This window comes from Pseudorca crassidens, chromosome 18 (genome assembly GCF_039906515.1).
Source record: "Pseudorca crassidens isolate mPseCra1 chromosome 18, mPseCra1.hap1, whole genome shotgun sequence".
Classification (NCBI taxonomy): domain Eukaryota; kingdom Metazoa; phylum Chordata; class Mammalia; order Artiodactyla; family Delphinidae; genus Pseudorca; species Pseudorca crassidens.
In genome coordinates this window covers 47,921,844-47,943,606 of record NC_090313.1, presented here as the reverse complement: position 1 = coordinate 47,943,606, position 21,763 = coordinate 47,921,844, and the positions used below count along the sequence as shown (strand labels likewise).

Genomic DNA, 21,763 nt, shown 5'->3' with positions numbered 1-21,763 from the left:
AGCACAGTGATTTTACCTAATGGCTTATTGATCAGAAGATCACTGCTAATATAAAAATACAGTCACGTAACTAAAATCAGGTTCTACACAATGGGAACCAACTTTTGGTAAGTAGGCAATATTTTGGGGAAATAAATGAGAAGGTTCTGGGGCTAAAGAGGGAAGGGAAGAATCCAAGAAAAGAGACAGGTAACTGATCCAATGAGTGAGAGTTTCTAGAAAGAATATTTTCATTTCTAAATCTTATTGATAGAAAATTAAGTTGAATAAAGCATGAGGCAAGGACATGCCAAATATGAACCAATTTCTCAGCAAAAAGTTGTGTCCTGGACTATCCAGGGAAAAGAATATTTCAACTTCAGCACATCAGTTAGTACTCAGTGTCTTCTGCCCAAAACCTAAACCAACAAATAAAATTAGCATGTAAACGGTCTCATTCATTTCAAGTCACACAGAAAGATATAGAGATGAACCACCTCCCAGAACGCTCCTCTAAAATAACAAAATACCATTTGACTAGAACACTTAGTCTCTCAACATTAAATGACAGCTTGTTCAGACTTTTTGATGGGTTATTGTTTTTCTTATGCCAAAATCCCCTGGAAAACAAAGGACATATAAATACACTATCAGCCACAAAACAAGTCAATAATAGCATTAAACTACTAGGTCCTGAATTCACAGCACTGGATATCAGTTCTAAAAGGTACCAGCCACCACCATGTCAACACCACTACTAGACTACAAGGCATAGACAGGGCCAGCTCTGGAACACCTGAGAACTGTCCTGCTCAAACTGGCCAATGCCCGAGTCAGAAGGGCTGCAGGGAGAATTAGTTCAGGGAGATACTTTAAGATTCTGAGTTACCAGTAATAACAGATGAGTGACTAAACCCTTAGAACCATAGAAGTACCCAGGTCTACTACACCTGCATTAAGACTGCTTTTTAAAGAATAGAGATAATATCAGGATTAAAGAATTTTGCTTCCAATTTCAAGGGAGAAATAAATAAAAGTGGATATGAAACTCTGTATTACAGGAAACCTGGAAAGAATATAGACATAGCAAATGGTTTAGTGGTTGAAAGAAAGCTTAAAGGATGTACAACTTAATGGATATTCACATATTTCTGAATACTATATTTGTATACCATACTCTATAGGACATAGAACCCTGGATAGTTGTATGTAATACATGACAAAAGTAGAACATATTTCTAATTTATATGTTATATTTTATACATTCTATTTGGTCTTTAATTGACATTGGTTATTAGCATTTTAGATGTGTTACTTTTGAACACTGCCTTTCTACCAAAGAGAAATAATGTAAACAAACACAGATGTCCAGGTAAGCTGCATTTTGTTTGTTTACTATTTTACATAATTCTTGTTTGGAATTAAAGTTGATTATATAATGCAAACAACCTTAGTGACTTTATCGATTGTATCAAATTTGAGTGTTTATTTAAAAAGAATACTTCTGTAATTCACATGAGTCAAATTAATGAATTTACATAACTGGATAAAAGAAAAATGTAAACTGACTGGCAAGTAACATAACTGCAGGGTTTTAACTGATTTTTGTTAACATGAAAACAATGCTAGAAATCACAATATCAGTGTATAGAACCTGAAGATGAAACAGAGCTAACAGCAAGTCTATCTACAGTGAAAACAAATAAAAAGGCAAGCTTTGGCCCTATTTGGGTGCAAAGGCTATCCCAACCTTTGACTCTTCCTTGTTTATGACTCTGTGATGATTTTTCATCTAGAAATGATTAGCACTGTAGGTTTAGTCAATAAGTAAAGGCTTTTCTACAAGAGAAAAGTCTTGTAGGAATCTGCAGTTTAGCTTACCTCAAGATAACAGCCCGTCTTTGACATATACACAATTACATTAAGCATATAACTTTTAAAATAAAACAGGGCTTCCCTGGTGGCGCAGTGGTTGAGGGTCCGCCGGCCGACGCGGGGGGCGCGGTTTCGTTCCCCGGTGTGGGAGGATCCCGCATGCCGCAGAGCGGCTGGGCCAGTGAGCCATGGCCGCTGGGCCTGTGCGTCCGGAGCCTGTGCTCCGTAACGGGAGAGGCCACGGCAGTGAGACACCCGCGTACCGCAAAAAAAATAATAATAAAAATAAAAATAAAACAGCATTATGGGAATCTTTAAAAATGTACCTGGTAATTATAATCAGTTTCCTAAAACCACCAAATTTATATCATTTATACAATGTTGATAAATTGAAAACACATCACTCTTTAATGAATTAGTGAACTTATTGAGCTTTTAATCCAGAAAGGAGAACAGAAAACTTCAAGGCATTCCATGCTGTTCATCATTTTTTGGGTAACTCTCAAGTATTGTTGAGAACTCTAAGCAAATTTTCCTGTCTTTTGGGGGATGGGCGGGAGTTTGAGAAGTAGGGAGAGCCAGATTGGAAATGGTGAATAATTGATATGGAAAAAAAGGTGAAGTTGAAGAACATTACCATTTGTCACCCCCTCTCCCAAAAAAGAGTATATAGAAAGTTTTCATTTTTTCTTCAACTGTCTTTCTGCTTTCTTCACCAAGACAATTATATTTTACAATGTTAGTACAACACAAACCAGAACTTGAAACAATATTTTTAGGAATATTCATAATCAACAGGTAATGAAGCTCTGTTTATATTTCCATAGCAGATGGTTTTCAACAGCGTCACTCCTTTCTCATTATATTCCATTTGTAGTCAGGTATGATCCAGCATGGAATGTGGAGAGTCAAGGTCAAGTTTGTGTTGACATGTCCTGAAATGGAAGCGATCCATTTCTGTCTTAAAATCAAAACTATAACCTCTAGCCCTGGTATCTGGGAATATAATTGTTTTAACTTTCTGATCCCTCTGAGCACATTGCTTGTAAATCATATCTCTTTGATGTGAACTCTCGTTTTCAAAGGCGGGCATAACCTGGCTATTTAAATAAACCTGAAATATCTGCAAGTTTGAGTTCATTCTTCTGTGACAATCACTAGAAAGAACATGGGAATAGTTTTAAATCTCTGTGATGATATGCAACATAAAAGGTTACTCATTAAATAGACATTTTCACATAAGTTTGTATGTGTTTCAGGCTTAATGTGGATGGGAATATTTCAAAATTATAATTTTACATGTTATGCTTTTCATTCAAGAGTCAAAAAAGATGGGCAAAAATCAAAACTCTAAGTAGTCTGTGGTTAAAAATGTAATGCAAATTCTCCTGTGTCTCATATGGAAGATATTATGCCAAACAGGGATCAAGAGAACGACAGAGTGACCAGGTGAAAGAAAATAAATAAGGAAATAAAAAAAAAAAAGAAAAGAGAAAAACAAGATGAGGAGGAAAGAGTACTCTGGAGAATTGGGTAAAAAAAAAAGCATTTTTCTAAAGATAATAAATTTAAAAGTTTCATAATAAAAATTATAAGGCTGTGAACAGGAAAAAGGTGCTTTTTTTTCTTCTGAGTTTGTGAACTTTGGGTTCAGGATGGAGGGTGAGGGAGGAGGGGAGGTGCTGTAGGAAGGGCTGAGTAGAATGGGTTCATGAAGACACAGGAAGGAGTTTAAGAGCAAACGTCGACAGCATGCCAAATATAGTATGTAGACATAGTCCTTTAGTTATCCAATCCAAATTTTCAAAATTATATCAAATACAATTCCATCATGTCCCTGGAAGTTGGTAATAATATAGCTGAAGGCTGCAGGAAAAAAATAATCTTATATATTAAAAAAAGTGAAATACTACTTTAAAATATCATCATGATGGCTGAGTGTAACCAATCTCAAAATGATAATTTAATGGTAGAAGGAAAGAGCAGGAGAAAAGAAAGCTTGATAAAAAATCTTAAAGTTACAATACCACTAATATATAACACTGGAAAGTCTTTTTTCACCTCTTTAGACTCCAACTTCTATAAAGTAGGAAGCCGGAACAACGTGATTATCAAGGTGTCTTGAAGATTTTCTAAAATGTATTCATTTTTCACCCTCATTGCCAAGAAAGAGACTATATTTCTAATTTCAGAGTCTAAAATATGAGATGAACTGACGTGAATGATTAGAACGAAAAACTGAAGCTACTCTTGCAATATGTTGGAATACACAGCACTAGAATAAATCACAAATATACTCTCTAGTCTTAGGAGTACAGGTTTCATTTTATATTTTGACATTAAAAAGAGAACTTAAAAAAAATCATGTTTATGCTTTTGAAAAAAATCCTTGGACTTCATTTATGGCTAGAATTTCAATATATAGTTTAAAATCAAGATAATTTCCCATAAATATCCTCAGGTTTAAAAAAAAATGCAAGATGGACATTAAATGTTTTTGAGCAATGATGATGTGAAAAGCCTTACATTTCCTTTTCTCTGTTTTTGCACAGTATAAAAATCCCCTCCAAAGAGAGCTGACACTGAGAGACAGTACTTACCACAACAGCAAACTGCTCGGGTTCACATAAGTTGTTATAGTCACTCTTGAACTGAGACAGTGAATTTAACTGTTCTTGATCAGGAAGATGCTTCATTAAGTTCTAAAAATTAAAACCAAAAGAAAATATCTTCACTAAATTTGCTTCTTAAATTCTAGGAAAAATTTTTAATAAACTATGGGAAGGAAATCATTGAAGAAGTTAATCTTTAGTTTTATTTCTAGGTAACCTCCCTAATACTAAACCTTAAGCTACATTCTCTGCATCTTGAAAGCAACCAATTTTCCTCTTCTCTATCCAGGGTTATTATATATTCAAATCAAGTACTACTGAATGTTTATTTGATTAGCTATATATTGAGAAAGAAGAATTCAGCCTATACCAAAGGAACAGCTTTCTCACCTGGATAAATGTGATCAATTACATTTCAGCTTTAGGGAATTAAATGTCATAAATTTCAGGCAAAGCCAAACATATTTTAGCACTTCACTCACAGGGATAAAAGAAATCATCATATTGCTATTAATAGGCAAGGTAAAGAATGGAAAAGAAATCAAGGGAATTGTAATGACAGCATTTGCAAGATTTAACCAACATGATTACAGTTTTAATAATAAAAATGAAGACATCTCTAAAACAAAGTAACTTTTCTGATGCGAAAGAAAATTTGAAAAGGCATTGAAGACACAGGATGATACACCTTGCAGATGAAAGCATATAGAGAGAACTTAAGTGCCATGGCTGTAACAGCCCTTTGCCTATATCATCTGCAGCCCAGAAACCACAGGTTCATTTGGTTGTTCTGGCTCCTTTGTCCACGCACAGCCACAGAAATGGATCACTTCCATTTCAGGACATGTCAACATGTCACAAGCCACACACTTAGACAACAGAAACACTCCCAATGGAGAAAGACCAAGGGAATACATATAATTATGCTTCTCTGTTAAAAAATCCCTTAGACAAAGTCTATATAGATCCTCTGTATCAAAATATAATCAAAATATAATCGACTATAATAGTATTATAGCGAGTTAGTATACGGATATTAAAATTAAGAAAGAAAAGAGTGGTTGGTGCTCACAATTCCAAATTACACCATCTATAAACTCTGTACAAGCCCAAAGTCAAGTACAAATTATAATTAACCCTACATCATGCTGAATATATTTAAGGAGGAAAAAAAAAACCCAAAGGTGTTATTAGTTAAAAAATAATGTTAGAGAATGTTACATATCAAAGAGTTAGATCAAAGAACAAGTTTTTGACTCACTGTGTACCTTTGGACATAAACTTGATTGACTGGCCAAAAACAAACAAAAAAGTGGCAATTTAAGATCATCCCTAAAGAAAGTATTCACCATTAATACTATCAAACTGAATAAAAACAATAAAGGTATATGATTTTCCCATATAAACAGAAGCTTCCCTTAGTAGAATTGCCTGAGATCAAAACACCTGGTTATTAATATTTTCTTTTAATCATTCTAGTTGACATCTGATCTATTTATTACATTGGGCTTCTGAATTTCTTCAGCATCCTTTCAGATAATCATCATATCCCCTTAAGTATTTTTAGTTAATATATACTTAAGTTTTCATCTTTCATCACAAATTCATTAATTTTTCACTTCATTATTTTTGCTTTCTAAAGTAATGAAACTATTGTGATTTATAAGAGTACAGGCCCGACCTTCCTTTGTCTCTCCCTTTATCATATTTCCCATCCTAAGCTCCTATCGAACTAAATTCTTCAGTTGCCCCCACACACCCAGCTTTTCCCTCACAGGATCCCTCTGCTCTTTTCTACATACATGCCATATTCAACCTTTAAGGACACTTACACAGATACGCACACTTAGCACATTACCTAGTTCTATCAACACAGCCATGTTTATCCTGTATTATAGTTATATATAAATGCCATCTCCCTTGCCACTCCAGAAAGGTAAAGTCTATGTCCGATTGAGCCTAACACCATGCCCTGCACATGGTGAGCACCATGAAATACGTGCTAAATTAATTAATTAATTAATTAAAGACTGACGGGACAAAGGTAAATGGGTAACAATGAGGTGGAAAAATAACATGCAAAGATGACATCAATACTGACATCTTGTTATATATGAATAAATAACTAGATATGCCATAATAAGATCATGATAATGAACAAAGCCTACCAAAATAATGATTATTACAAAGTAATGCTTTTTCCATGCCCTGTTCAAAACAGGCAAGTTCTTCACTTTACAATTAGAAAGTATTTTTAAAATTAAAAACAAAACTTCAAATAGCATAAAATTCTTATTGTTAATGAATATTTGAAGACTTTGCATATGTCCAAACTAAATTTTTAGATTTTAAATTCATAAGATTGGTTTTATATTTAGCAAGTGTGATAACCAGAATAATGCCCCAATCCCACTAAAATGTTCACACCTAATCCCCAGAACCTGTGAAATATTAGGTTACATGACAAAGGGAATTAGGGTTTGGGATGGAATTAAAGTTGCTATCAGCTGACCCTAAACTAGAGAGATTATCCTGGATTATCCAATGTGCCCAATGTAATCACAAAGGTCATTAAAAGTGGAAGAGGGAGAGAATAACAGAGTAAGAGGAAGATATGACTATATAAGACAGGAACAGAGAGCTGCAACATTGCTGGCTTCGAAATTAAAGGGAGGCATCGACAAGCCAAGGAATGCGGGCAACCATGAGGAGCTGGAAAAGACAAAGAAATGAACTCTCCTCTGAAGCCTTCGGAAAGGAATGCAAGTCTGCTGACACCTGGACTTTGGCACGGTAAGGCCCACACCAGACTTCTGTTCTACAAAAATGTAATACATTTGTTTTATAGTAAGCCACTAGATTTGTGGTAAATTGTTAAAGCAGTAATAGAAAACTAATATATTAATAAATTATATGGAACTGAATGTTCTTAGGACATGAATTTTAAAATGCAAACTTTTTTCCATCTCAAACAACAAAAGCCACATGATCATCCAAAATATTCATATAATCAACTTAAAAGCTACTCTGTAAATATTTAACAAATACATTGTAAAAATTACATATGCATTAAGTAGAAATATTTTATTGAAGGGACTTGGAAATCTACTCTCAAGAACAAAGCACATTCATGATCAACAGGAATAAAGACAAAATGTAGTAAAGAGAAACTACTAGAGGAAAAAGCAAATGCTTGAAAAAGGTTTGTTGAATTAGGTAGTTTATGAGTCTGAGACTCAGCACAAATCACTGATGGGATTATATATTACCACCACACTTAGAAGATGGGACAGACAAAACCAAGAACTTCCAAGGATACCACTTACTGATGGATTAAAACATCTAGAATATTTTTAATCAGTTGTTAACAATGGATTAAAACATCTAGAATATTTTTAATCAGTTGTTAAAATAACTAATAAGAATAAAAGACAGCAAACTGAAGATATTATTCTCTCACTGTATGATTTGTGGTCTGCTTCTCCAACTTTAAATTCTGTCAAGACATGCATTACTGTACCTTATGTATAGAATTCAGCAAGTAATTCTGAAACCATACTAGCATTCGTTAAATAATCCTGTGAGTAGAAAATACTTTAAAAATCTTCCAGCCTTCTGAATGATTCAGAATACCATGCAAACAAATTTCTAGAATTCATGGGAACACAAATGACTCAAGTAAGGGTTGTTAATCAAGGTAACTCTAAATAAAGAGTAAATTCCCTCAGTCTTCTATACCAAACAATAATATACCTTTATAAGACATATAAGCCCAAGAAAAATATAAGGATTATACAAATAAATCTATAAGGATTATACAAATAAATTTAAATTAGCATATTACTAGTCTTAACTGTAACATAAATGTACATATAAAAGTAAACAATTTGCCTTTCAAAAACAGTCATTTGAAATAATTGAAATGTAATCGTTTGATAGCATTATATTTAGTTTGCAGTTAAGAGAAGATGCAGAGCTTTATCTCCTGGCAATGCAGAAGTTATGCTCAAACTAATTATGCAGCGATGATTTTCCAGTTGAATGATTTAGTTTAAGAATTTTGCTTCACTTACAGATTTCTATTTAATGAGAAGCTTGCAATGAAATATTGGAATTTAAGTTCTCTGCCTGTTTGTTTACCTGAATCATAGATTCTCCCAACTGTGTTTCATCCACTTCCAATATCATCATTTTGATTTCCTCATATGGCACCCGAAAAGAACTCAGGAAGATTGCTAAGAGGAAGAGGAAAAAAAAGGTTAATAATGAAGAAGGTAAGAAAACAATTTGAGATGTAGTTCTATATATAAAATCAATATAAAATCAAATCTCTCACTCTCATAAAGTGAGAGATTTTAATTATTTAATATAATTACTGTGGGGGAAACTTTCATTAGCACATTTTATACCCTTCTCCAGTTTTAGAACTAGTGTTTAAACAACAGTCCTATATTATTATGCTGGTTCTGAGGTTGATTTTTAATGCTTAGTTATTAGCCTAACATAGGAATGGTGCCAATTTTGATGTGATTTTAGAAAACTGAAATATGTTTAGAACACTATAGAGATATCACATTGTAATGAAAAGAACCATAAAACCTCAATATGTACATGTAATATTTATCTACACATGTGTGTTATTAGCCTGCATAATGTCTTCTGGCCTTACTAAATAGTTCAGAAAAAAAATTTTTTTAAGAAAACTGCTAAGCAGTGCATTAACACTTTTCCAAGTTATAATAGCACTTCACTGTTCAGAAATATTGTAGACAATATGCCAGAGAAATACCTTTTTTATGTAACTAAAGCTTAAATATGCAATATTAGAACACAAATTTCAATGGAAAACTGTCCAAATGGACTAGATGGGATAATATGTTATTACTGAGAATTTCAACATTATTTCCATTTTTATACCTCATACATCTTATGTTAAAACACAATGATTTCAAAAGTATATAAGAATATTTTCATAGCATTAGATTTAATGCTTTTACTGTTTCCCCCCTTATTTGACTAGTATTATTGTTTCTTCTGTCCAGTGACAGATGTCACTTCTTGAACACACACAGACCTTGCTACCACTACCTACTACTTTGTTTTATATACCAAACATATCATTTCACTTGTAGGTATTTTCATATAAAAACACTATTTTACATAAGACAGAGAAAACATGATCTTTCTTGGAGTAAGGCTGTATTCCTGAGGATACCATGGATCAATTGCAGACGAACAACGAGAGCACCATCTGTGTTCTTATTATCAGCTTCATTCACACATTTTGAACTCACACATAAAAGTGGGATAATAGTGCTAGAAATTATAAATGTGTATAACCCTCAATATCCCAAGCATAAGATGGAACAAAGGAGCTAAATGATATTGTAAAAGATAGAGATTAGTGGAATTATAAAAGGATAACCCCATTATAGACATTAGAAAGCACAAAAATATAATATATATATATGATCTCAAAGAGATAATCAATGAATAATTGATAGAGAGGGAATAAAATCTAAATCTGTACATCATGTATAAAACAAGTTGCATATGATTGTAGGATTAAATATAAATATTAACAAATAGGAATACTAAAAGAAATTTAGCATGGCAAATTAGCTCATTTATGGTTAGAGAAGAACTTCTTAATCATAAAAATCAGTGAAAAACATATGAAAAGATTGATATCTGACAAAATAAAAAGAAAACACTAAAACAATTAAAAGCGCTTAAAACAATTAGAAAGCAAGGAAATTGAGGGGATGAACCTGCCTCAAAATTCAGAGGGCTTTCTCCCACTTCATTTAGAAAACAGTGAGGTCCAAATAGGAAAATGAGAAAAATGTATGAAAACGCAAAGGAATAAGAAAAAAGTTACAAAAAAATAATAAATAATATGTTAAACATCAGAAGTAAGCAAATTGAGAAGGCAAATTGTTAAGATAGTACCTGTATTGCAAACTTAGAAAGATATTAAGATTAATCAGAATCCTTAAAATTCCCTTTGAGAGACAGTAAATTCTACTCAAGAAACCTAACCATGGACACAATAACAAAACGTAGAAAAGGTTATAATGTTAAATAGCAAGATTAAAAGGAAAGAATTATACCAAGGCATAATATAGTAATTGAGAGAAAGAAATTATAGTTTTGTATTTCAGGCAGCATGGCAAAGTAGACAGAGAACCTTGAAATATTTCTTAAAAGTTATTTTTTATCTTAATCTTAAATCTATTTCTGAGCTGTTAGTGAAAGAAAGGAAAATAGAAATCCTGGAGAAAATGAAATAATTACTTAAAGAAATGAAAGAAAAGTTTGAAACACTGGACAGGAAAGAAAAGAACATTATGAAAGAGAAACAAAGATTTGAGGGAGAAAAAAACTTTAAAAATAAAAACATATATATTTAGCTACTGAAATGGAAAACTCACACGGATTAGACGTCAGATAAAGAGAAAATTGGTGACATAGGCAGAGAAGCTACCCAAAACACAAAGACAAAGAGATGGAAAAGTACTAGGTTAAGAGACATAGAAGATGAGTAAGGACACCTAAAAATGTCTTCTTGGAGTTCCAAAAGGAACACATGCACATACACAGACGCATGCACGCGCGTGCGTGCGCACACGCACATGCACGCACACACACACACACACACACACACACACCAGGGAAGAAGGATATTTAAAGAGAAAATGTCATTTTCCAGAATTTTAGAGAGAGACAAATCATCAGAACAAGGAGGCTCAACAAGTCCTAAACATAATTTTTTCTTTAAAGCTACATTAGCTTCTTGTAAAACACCAAGCATGGGAGAGTTTGTACAGTGGGAACACTCAAGCTTTGATACTGGAAGAGAAAATTGGTACGAATGCAGAACAGGTATATATACTTAGGGTAGAGGTATACTTAGAGAAAAGCCAAACTTTTTCTGTAAACGGCTACATGGTAAATATTTTAGGTTTGTCACAACTACACAACTCTGCTATTGCAGAGTCTGTCTGCAACTACTCAACTCTGCTATTGCAGCCCCCAAAGCAGCCATAGATAATATGTAAAAGACAGCCCTGGCTAAGTTCCAATAAAACCTGTTTAAAAAAGCAGGCAATGGACGACATTTAGCCTGAGAACTATAGTATGCCACACCCTTAATATCACCAAAAGTAGGAAACAACCCAGAGGGCGAATGAAATAAAGTATAATATTCAAAGAATGTTATACACACTAAACTGCAATGAAAATGAATACACTACAGCTAGATGAATTAACATGGTATGATTTTATACATGTAATATTCAATATTAGTCAAAACCAACAACTTATTGTTTAGGAACATGTATGTGGTTGGTAAAACTGTAGAGAAAAAAGGAAGGGAATATTTAACTCAAGATTCAGGTTAAGGTTACTTCTCACAGGAAGGGGGATAAGATTAGAGAGGGTCATATATAAGTCCCTAAGTATCAGTAATGTTCCATTTCTTTAGGTATGAATGTTTGATTTATATATCATGCATTTCATATATTCTCTCGTATGTATAATACATCATAACAATATATTTAAAACAAATTTAAATGAATAATATGAAAACAAAATGCATCTGGTGGAAAATGGTGACATACTGTGTGGTAAAGGATTAAGTTTACCCAAGTAAGGTCTGGCTCCTATGAGGTATTCTGTAAGCCCTAATGCCCTGTGCGAAAAAAGTGTCTTTGTTTACTGGGGGCATTCACTGGACCACACCAGACAGTTTATGCTAATAATGTGATTTATGGTGGGGGCTTTGGGTCACACAATATTAGCTTGAACTGTGGAGGGGCTGGGAACTAAGGCCATCATATGGGGGTTCAGCTATAATCAAGACCCAGTAAAAACTCTGAACACCAAGGCTAGGGTGAGCATCTCTATTGGCAATAATCTGTGAGAACTGTCACACATCATTGCTGGGAGAAGCTACTAATGTCCATGGCTCCACTGGGAGAGGACAGCTACAAACTTTATGCTTACAACTCTCCTGGACTCTGCCCCACATGCCTCTTCCCTTTGCCAATTTTAATCTGTACCATTTTGCTCTAATAAACTATAACCATGAGTAAAACAGCTTTCAGTCAATTCTGTGAGTCCTTCTAACAAATTATCAAACTTAAGAGTGGTCTTGGGGACCCCCAAATTTGCAACTGGTGTCAGAAGTGAAGGTAGTCTTGGGGACCCCCTAACTTTGCAAATAAAACAACTATATGATCTCACTTATACAATTACGTAACTATATAAACATAAATAACATAATGTACAATTAATAATACATGTTTAACAACATACAATTATACATGAAAGAAAAAATTAAATGTGAATAGAAAAATCTACTTTGCAGACAGACCTAACTTATTCCTTAACTTTCTTCTATATTTGTAATTCATCCACTACTTTCAGGTATTATTCCATAATTAACATATATATTAAACAGATATATTTATAAAGATTGAACTATGTTTTTTTTATAGTTTATGAATAAGTTTTGGGGAAAACATTTGCTATAACTAAGGGCAAATAAACTACAGAAGAGTTGAAAATGGCCTAATGCATAACACAAATCAGAAAATAAGCATAGACCTTTAAAAAAATTTTTAAGTTATTGAGAATAATGAGATACTCATTTAAAGCTTAAAAAATATCCATTAAACTGAATCTTTGTACTAGCATGCATTTTATCCTTCAAAATGTGATTATATTGACCCCAGTGGGAAGCTTTGAATGCAGTGAAGGAGTGTAAAGTGTGCAGATTTTGGAACCAGTCACACATGTTTTTTGCAAGGGAACTTACAAATATTTAAACCTTTACATTAATTCCTAGGTTTCAGGGTTCCTCCCTTTATAGCTCTACTACCCACTCCAAAAAATCTGGTAAAGCATATGAACCTTGTAAAACTCCTGAGCCATCTCTTGATCCTAGAATGGCTAGAATTCTATCTTTTAAACTGAGCCCAGAGTCTGCCAAAACCTTTACAAACTCAAAATATAGGGACCCCAACCCACATTTAAATAAATAGGTAAATAAATCTGTGGATTTTAGATCCTTTCTGCAAAACTCTGTGAAATATTTCAGTTAAGGGAAATCTAAGAGAAAGTATCTTAGATTTCTAAGTGATATGATAGAGTCTTGTCACCATCACAAGACTCTTCTCAGAATTCAGTATCTCAGAAGACTCTGAATTTCCTAGACAAAAACCAGCTGTGAATCAGACTATAATTACAGTAAAGATTATAGGCTGCTAAAGCTTCTTAAAGCTTAAATCATAACACTTGCTACAATCAGAGAGGGTAAGAATAATCTGAGATGGATTACCTCATAATATGATGACCTGGTATGAATTCTGACCTTTTGATCTTATACATTAAAACATGTATAACAATTAAATGAATGAATACATATGCCCTAGATACAGCAACCCAGACAACAATATCCTTCTTTATGATAATATAATTTTGTTATCTCTAAACAGGAATAAATATGCCCTATACCTACTGGCCATTTTCAAAATCAGCAATCTTTTTCAAGTCACTGAACTGCTACACCCACCAGATACCCTACTTACAATGTCAATACTACTACCTACATGATGAGACTGTAGTAAAGGTTAAAGAGCTAAATACAGAACTAGCACACCAGCTATTACAATTAAATTTGAAATCCCATTTAGCACATGTGTGTAATATGTAAGTAGAACCCTATTCAACAAGTCAAGTATTCAACTTTGAGATGGCTATTTAGGCTATCTTATCATGGCTAACCCATCTAAAAAGAATTATACTCAAAATGATATTTCTTTAGGACACCTACCTAACAAGACAATTTGTAACGCAGGTCATAAACATTTTTCAAGACAAAAATCATCTTTCAAATCACAGAGTACAGAACTTTTTGACATTATCTAAGTTACTAATGCTTTTAACAGAGACAATGTTCCTTTAAGAGGGAAATGCCCTGAAATATCTGTATCACATAACAAACCCCAAAATTTCACTGGTCTAACCTCCCCTGCAAAACATATTTCTAATTCAGACTACATGTCCATCACACACCAGGAAGACAGGCTCTTTTACTTATCATCCTCATATCAGGATGATGAACACCACTCTGGGTGCGGAGCAGAGAGCACTGCTCCCATCAGCAATTAACACTTCCACACATAAGTTACCTCATCCCCATTGATATTTTCATTGGCCCAAGCAGGTCACATGGTACCACCTAACTTGAAAGGGGCAGGTATGTGCCCAGAAATAGAAAACTGTGTATTGGCCAATAGCACTAATGTCTGCACACTGCCCGTGGGGATTCTGTCAGGCTTACACTGCAGACAAGAGATGGCCCTCTGCCATAATGAGTTGCAAAACAAGAGGGTTCCAAACCTTTCACAAAAGGAATGTCAACTCTGCCTTCTCTGTACACTAACTTAACTCCCTCTTTAATCAATAGCATGGATCTTTATCCTCTCATCAAGAATTGTTTTGTCCCAATACTTGCAAAAAGCTCACTTGAGGAATGTAATAATTGAAAAGCAGACTAAAAGCCATGTTAGCTCTTCATGCCTCTAGACTCTCCACATTTTATCCCTCTTATAGCATCAGAAAAGTAATATATCCAGATCATACTATCTCAGTTCCAAATAGAACTATCTTTGATGCATTTAAGATGCAGTTAGAAATCAGTCAAAAGCAAAACTATTTGCCCTCTTCTCCCACAATAATTCAGTCAGGAAAACAATTCAATACTAAGAATTTAGCTCCTGTAACAATAATTAAATCTAAAATATTTCCAGTCAGTACTTTTGAGGAAAGGCTTTGAACTGCTCAGATGGGATAACAGAATTCATTTTAATCATCATCCTTATTTCCATTAACATTCCAACCTCCTTTGTGTGTGATCAAGTATCACAAATAATAGAGATTCAGCGGTATACAAGAAATAATCCACCACCAATATTTTTCAAAATATTATGTCATCACCTAAATTCCATAATTCTTTACTGTTATACTTAAAAGAAAGACTTTAAAGGGTAGGTCTCTTTTCAGTTACGGGAAATATATTTCCCTTTCTTAGTTTTATCTTCTAATATGCATTAATCTTTTGAAGAATTTAACTCATAATTTACCTAAAGAAAAGGAAAATTATCTTTGAATTTATTATAAATAATAATAAAATTAACATAAAATGAAAAGCAAGTCAAAAAGAAAATGAAATAATTTAAACGAACCAGTGTGTTCAGTGGTGTGTTTCACTAATTTAATTGTATTGAAATCTGATACTTACAAAGGTTCTGGGCAACTTTAGAATCTAGAAATTTAAGTTCTTTAATTCTTCTCTTAATAGCTTTCTTCTCTTCAAAATCTTCTTCTCTTCTCTCTGTAAAATCAAGGATAGATCCATGTTAAGGGTGGTAGGCACTCAATTGCCAAAAGACAGGATATGAACTTTGTAATAAAAGAATCTAAAAAAAGATATAAATCATTTAAATCAGTTATAAAAATAATAGAATAATAGATATCCCAAGACCTAAACTATTTCAGATAGGGAGTGGCGGCTCTTTCCCTAGAAAAACTACTAAGAGTAAATATTTAGAGGTCTAAACAGCAAAAACAAAAACAAAGCTGATGTGCACTATGGAAACCAATGCTATCAGGTGAAGAATAAGTACAGTTAGCTCCTTTGAACAATGTACAGTACACAATTATAAAAGTAAATGTATTACACTTAGGATAGGTTAAGGAGTTAGCTCTAAGACCGCTAAACAAAGACAAACACCTAGCTGTTTTACGTTTGATATACCTTGTTCATTTAAAAAGACAGCTCATGTAAAACTTGAAGAGTAGAATGTTTACAATTCGTTTTCCAAATCTTAGAAAAATATTCAAATTTTGATAATCAACCTACTGTATCTGAGCTTTTAAAACTCAGCAAATGCACTTAACCTCTCTGTCTTTGCTAAAAAATAAGTAAGAGAATAAATACATCATGCTAAACAACAATATATGAACTGTGATTATAGCACAGCACATGAGAGTCAAGGTTAACAGCTGTAACCTATAAAGCGATCCTGTCATCTTTCCTCTCGTCTCTTTTGCATACGTTGACAGCACTTCTGATGAACGTAATTCATCTTTACAAAATTAGGATCTTGATAACAAAGAACACGGATCAAACTGTTTAGTTAGATACGTACAAATAAATCACAAATGTTGAGGAAGAATAACTTCGAAAACAATCTTCACATACAAGATAGCACATTATAATTAAATTCTTTGTATATCAGAAAAGCATTATAATTACATGTTTAGGTACACAGTGTGAAATAGGGATCAAATTTTATACTTTTCAAAATGTTTATTAACTAATTATCTCTATCATTTTATGAATAATCAACCATCTTTCTCAACTGATTTTATATTACACTTTAAGTCTATGTGTTTTCCTGGACTTCTAATTCTGCTCCACTGTTCCATGTACTACTCTTGTGCTATTATCATTCTGTCTTAAGCACTATAGGATTTATGATATATCTTACTATATAATTGGCTGTTCAAATTACTTTTCTTCCTTTTCTAAACTTGCTTCACTTTTCTCATTTATTTTTCCACAGGAACCTTAGAGTAATTCCGAAGTTCCAAAAATAAAATCCACTTGAATTGTATTTGAATTGCAAGGCATTTGTAAACAGATTCAGGCAAATTTGATATGTTGACAATTTCTAAACTTCCTAATCATGAACATGACATGTGTCTATAACTTTTTAACTTAACACAGTACTCTGCGTAGGCATCCTGTACATTTATTGTTAGTGTTAGGTATCCTAAGTATGTCTATTACACTCCTATTATACTCCTGGGGGTACTGATTAATTCTACATTTCCCCACTATACTTTGCAACTAGTTACTGCTGGAATACAGAAACTGTTGAATTTTACATATATGTTTTATAATCATTCACTTTACTTATTTATTCTTTCATTCAAGTAAGAAGTATTTATTAAGCACCAACTAAAAAAGACCATGCTAGACAAAATGGAGATGTCTTGACCTCAAAGAATTTAAGGTCCAATAGAGAGGACTGCAAAGTAAATGGCAATTACAGTACATAGATATATCTTCAGTGTTTGGGTAAGAACCACAGGATATTAAAGAAAATTAACCTATACTTGCCAGAGACAGTCTTCATGGAATGAATGATATCTAAGCAAAAGCTAGAAAGCGAAAAGAAGTTAGTCAGGTGAGAAAGTTTTAGGGTGCGGGAAGGAAGGACACAGACAGATAACGGAAAGATAGTGTTTCAGGTTCTGCAAGAACTTGAAGGGCACAGAAAGAATTAAGAATAATAAGAGCTGGGGTCTTCCCTGGGGGGCGCAGTGGTTGAGAGTCCGCCTGCCGATGCAGGGGACACGGGTTCATGCCCCAGTCCGGGAAGACCCCACATGCCGCGGAGCGGCTGGGCCCATGAGCCATGGCCGCTGAGCCTGCGCATCCGGAGCCTGTGAACGGGAGAGGCCACAACAGTGAGAGGCCCGCGTACCACAAAAAAAAAAAAAAAAAAAAAGAATAATAAGAGCTGAACTTCCTTGGCAGCGCAGTGGTTAAGAATCTGCCTACCAATGCAGGGGACACGGCTTTGATCCCTGGTCCAGGAAGATCCCACATGCCACGGAGCAACTAAGTGCATGCGCCACAGCTACTGAGCCTGTGCTCTAGAAACCGCAAGCCACAACTACTGAGCCTGCGTGCCACAACTACTGAAGCCCACGTGCCTATAGCCCATGCTCCACAATAAGAGAAGCCACCGCAATGAGAAGCCCGCACGCCACAACAAAGAGTAGCACCAGTTCACCGCAACTAGAGAAAGCCCGTGCGCGCAACGAAGACCCAACGCAGCCAAAAATTAATTAATTAATTAATTAATTAAAGAAGAAGAACAAAGAATATTGGGTGTAAATAAATGACACCAGAAATTAATCAGACATCAGATCATGCAAGACCTTTTAAGCCATGATAAGAATTCTGGCTTTTATCCTCCGAGCAACATGGAGCCGGTGAAGGCTTAAGCATGAGAGAGACATCAAAAGAACTGAATTATAGAAAAAACTCAGCTTACTGAAGGTGTATTGAAAGAGTGGCAAAAATAATTGTAGAAGGGCAAGACAGAAGGGAGTTGTAGTAATCCAAATGAGAAAAAAATGGGACCTCACCCAGACCACCAGGATGGAGAGAATAGATGAGCCCTCAAAGCAGAATCCAGTCCAGACCCATCTCTTGAGTTCCAACTTGACTATCCAACTGCCTAGTCTCACACCTCTACTTGGATGTCTAATGGGCACCTTCAACTTCACGTGTCCAAAACCCACATTCACACACCTCCATGCTGCTCTTCCTGGAATTTTCCTCATCTTAGAAATGGGAATGCTCTTATTGCAATTGCTCAAGTCACAAAGCTTGAAGTCATCCTCTTTCCATTAACCCAAAACTACATTTAGTCCATCAGTGAACCCCATCAATTCTAACTCTAAAATATTCACTAAAATTTAGTGTTAAATTTAAAATTTAATATTCACTAAAATAAGCAGGGGCTACTATACTCCCCTGCTTGTGGCTACCATCCTTTCTCACCTGGATCACAATTGCTTTCTAACTAGTCTCCCCATTTCCAAGTTTAACCAACTGCAGTCTCTTCACCACAACGCAGCGAAAGACTCCTGTTAAACCTTAACAGAAAAGGTTTACTTCTCTCACTTCCTTATACAGAATAGCACCCCAACCCCCGCCCAGTATTTTCTATCAACATCACTCTGCCTTTTTTCTCCTCCAAAGCACTTACTCCTCACATATCATAAATCTGATACTGTCTCTCTTCTCCCATTAGAAAGCAAGTTGCTAGAGGCAGGAACTTTGTTCACCGTTGTATGCTGAGCATCAAGCCTGGAACATAACAGAAGCTCAGTAAATGTCTGTAGGTATGTACGTACCTGCAGACTAAAGGAGAAAGAAGGATTTAAGTAACCAGGCAGATGATGATGGTGCTGTTTATTTAATTCAGCAACAAATGAGGAACAGTTTTGACCTAGTCCAGTTTTAAACGTGTAGTTTGAGGAGCTCTTTTATCTCCACATAGTCATGTACAAGAGGCAGCTGAATGTACAGAAGAGAAACCTGAAACAGTGATACAGGTATCAGTCCTAATAATTATTCTACTGACTGTCACAGGTTCTCCAGGTATCAGCAAATAATGACACATTTGTCTCCTTATTCCTAGTATTGAAATCTTTTCCTTGTCTTGTTATACTGGTTAAATTTTTTAGATGAAGGTGAGTAAAAATTTTATTAGTGAACTTCCTTTCCTCAACCTGACCAAATGGCAATCCTTTACTCGTTAGAAAATGTATACATTTTATTTTCCTATCTTTATCCTCAAGAAAAAGGCTGATTCTAAGTTTTTAAAAATCAGTTTATTTCTCAAAAGCAGTAACCTGCCACATTCTGAAACATTTTCTGGTCTACATAAAGAAAAAAGTCAAAGAAACGAATAACCTTAAATTTTAAATAATATTGACTGAACATCTACTAGGCATTGCACTGAACACTTTCTGTTGCACTTGCTTATATAATTCTCATAAGAGTAATACTGTTTCTGTGACTACTATCATCATCATCATAATCATGATGAGAAAGATAATGCTTAAGGTAAGTAGCTTTAAAAGCAACAGATCTGATAAAAGAATAAGGGTCACTACACTTTGACTCTAATATTCTTTCCACTAGTTGTAAAATATGTTAGGTGTCACATTAAAAAAAAGAAAAAAGTTTATCTAGCAATCTTGACCACTTTAACCTGCAAATCAGAAACTGAAGCAATTTTAACCAATTCGGCTTTTTTATAAAAACGACAAATTAGACTCTTATTGAGTTTAATGTATCAGCATACCCATAATGCAATGAAATCATGGCTTTCTCCTCTCTTATCTGCTCCATATAGTCAAAGGATGGCTGGGGAAAGATGGAATGGAAATAGGGTAAAGGGGGGAAGAAGCAGAGTTTTCTAAGACAGAAAACAAGATTCAAAAAAAAAAAAAAAAGGTAGAAATATGCTTATGTAGATATGAAACCAGATAATCAGTTTATTATCCAAACAGACTGATTTGGTTAAAATCTTTCATACTGAGAAATAATGAAAAGTACTGCTGGGGAAAAAACACAGCCAGATAATGGACTGCCTCAAATCAGAGTAAAACCAGTGAAAATGTTTATGCAAATGTCACTGATAAAGCAGAAAATACATGTTGACAACAACAGGGATGCATTAAAGAGGAATAAGAATAAAGGAGGCTGTTTAGCGGGAATGAAATTTTTTCACAAAATCCTGTTTCAGTTTCCCATGCTGACAGTATCTCTGTGGAATACTAGCCAGGAGAATGCAGGGTCCTGCAGGGAACTCAGGCTTGGAATCTCAATGCCACGTTCTGCCATCCTGGCCCCACAGAGTACCAGACACAGTCCACTGTGGCTTACATCCCTCACCTGGAGACACTGGCCCTCTAAGGACTTGTGAGAATGAAGTGAAATGATCTTTACCTTCCTGAAACCATCCCCTACCTCAGCAGTGACAGAGAAAAAAGGGATAAGAAACAGAGTGCCTGACCACAGCTCAGGAGCCCAGAGGCGAGCACATTTTAGATTCATCCCATCCACTGGTGGAGCTCCTATTCTAAACCCAGTACCAACACATTTTCACTAAAAGACTAGCTCTCCTCAAGTATGAGTCATAAAGTCAGATTATTAGTGCCATCTGTACTTGTGATCTAGCTTTTCTGCCATTAGAAGTCCGTGTTTAACCTTACTTCCTAGAGATGTTGAGTAAGGCTACATTCTTCCGAGAGAAGATTAATCCTGTTCAAGAATGGTTCTGATCACTAACACAGCATATGCCGCATTTCATGAGGGTTTTATGTCAGAAAGAAGTCAAAGATGGCAAAACTCTTTGTTGCCGAGAGCTATGAACTGAAAAAGTCTTTTTTAATTACATTTTCTCTTTATTCTTTTCCTATTTTCAAAGTTTCAAAAATAGCAGCAAAATTATATAAAGAATCTCCTTTCAAAATCTTTTCTTTCATACTAAATTTTCCATTAAATATCACAGTTCCATGGTACATGGTTATACATCTTACTCTAGTTCATTTTCCATTATTTTCTAATCAGATTGATTAAAAATGTGACCTTTTTCTAGGAATAGGATTCCACATAAATTTTACAGTACATTATT

General features: G+C 34.5%; 1 protein-coding gene across 3 annotated transcripts in view; it reads right to left on the bottom strand.

Annotated features, from left to right (window-relative positions):
* DIAPH3 (diaphanous related formin 3) overlaps positions 1–21,763 on the bottom strand; it is a 551,502-nt gene that overhangs the window by 280,176 nt on the left and 249,563 nt on the right. For all 3 annotated transcript variants that reach the window (XM_067713991.1, XM_067713992.1, XM_067713993.1), the window contains 3 exons: positions 15,775–15,867; positions 8,607–8,701; positions 4,455–4,556 (listed from right to left, as the gene is read on the bottom strand). In XM_067713991.1, the coding sequence (XP_067570092.1) occupies positions 4,455–4,556; positions 8,607–8,701; positions 15,775–15,867 (290 nt within the window). The remainder of the gene's footprint in view (positions 1–4,454; positions 4,557–8,606; positions 8,702–15,774; positions 15,868–21,763) is intronic.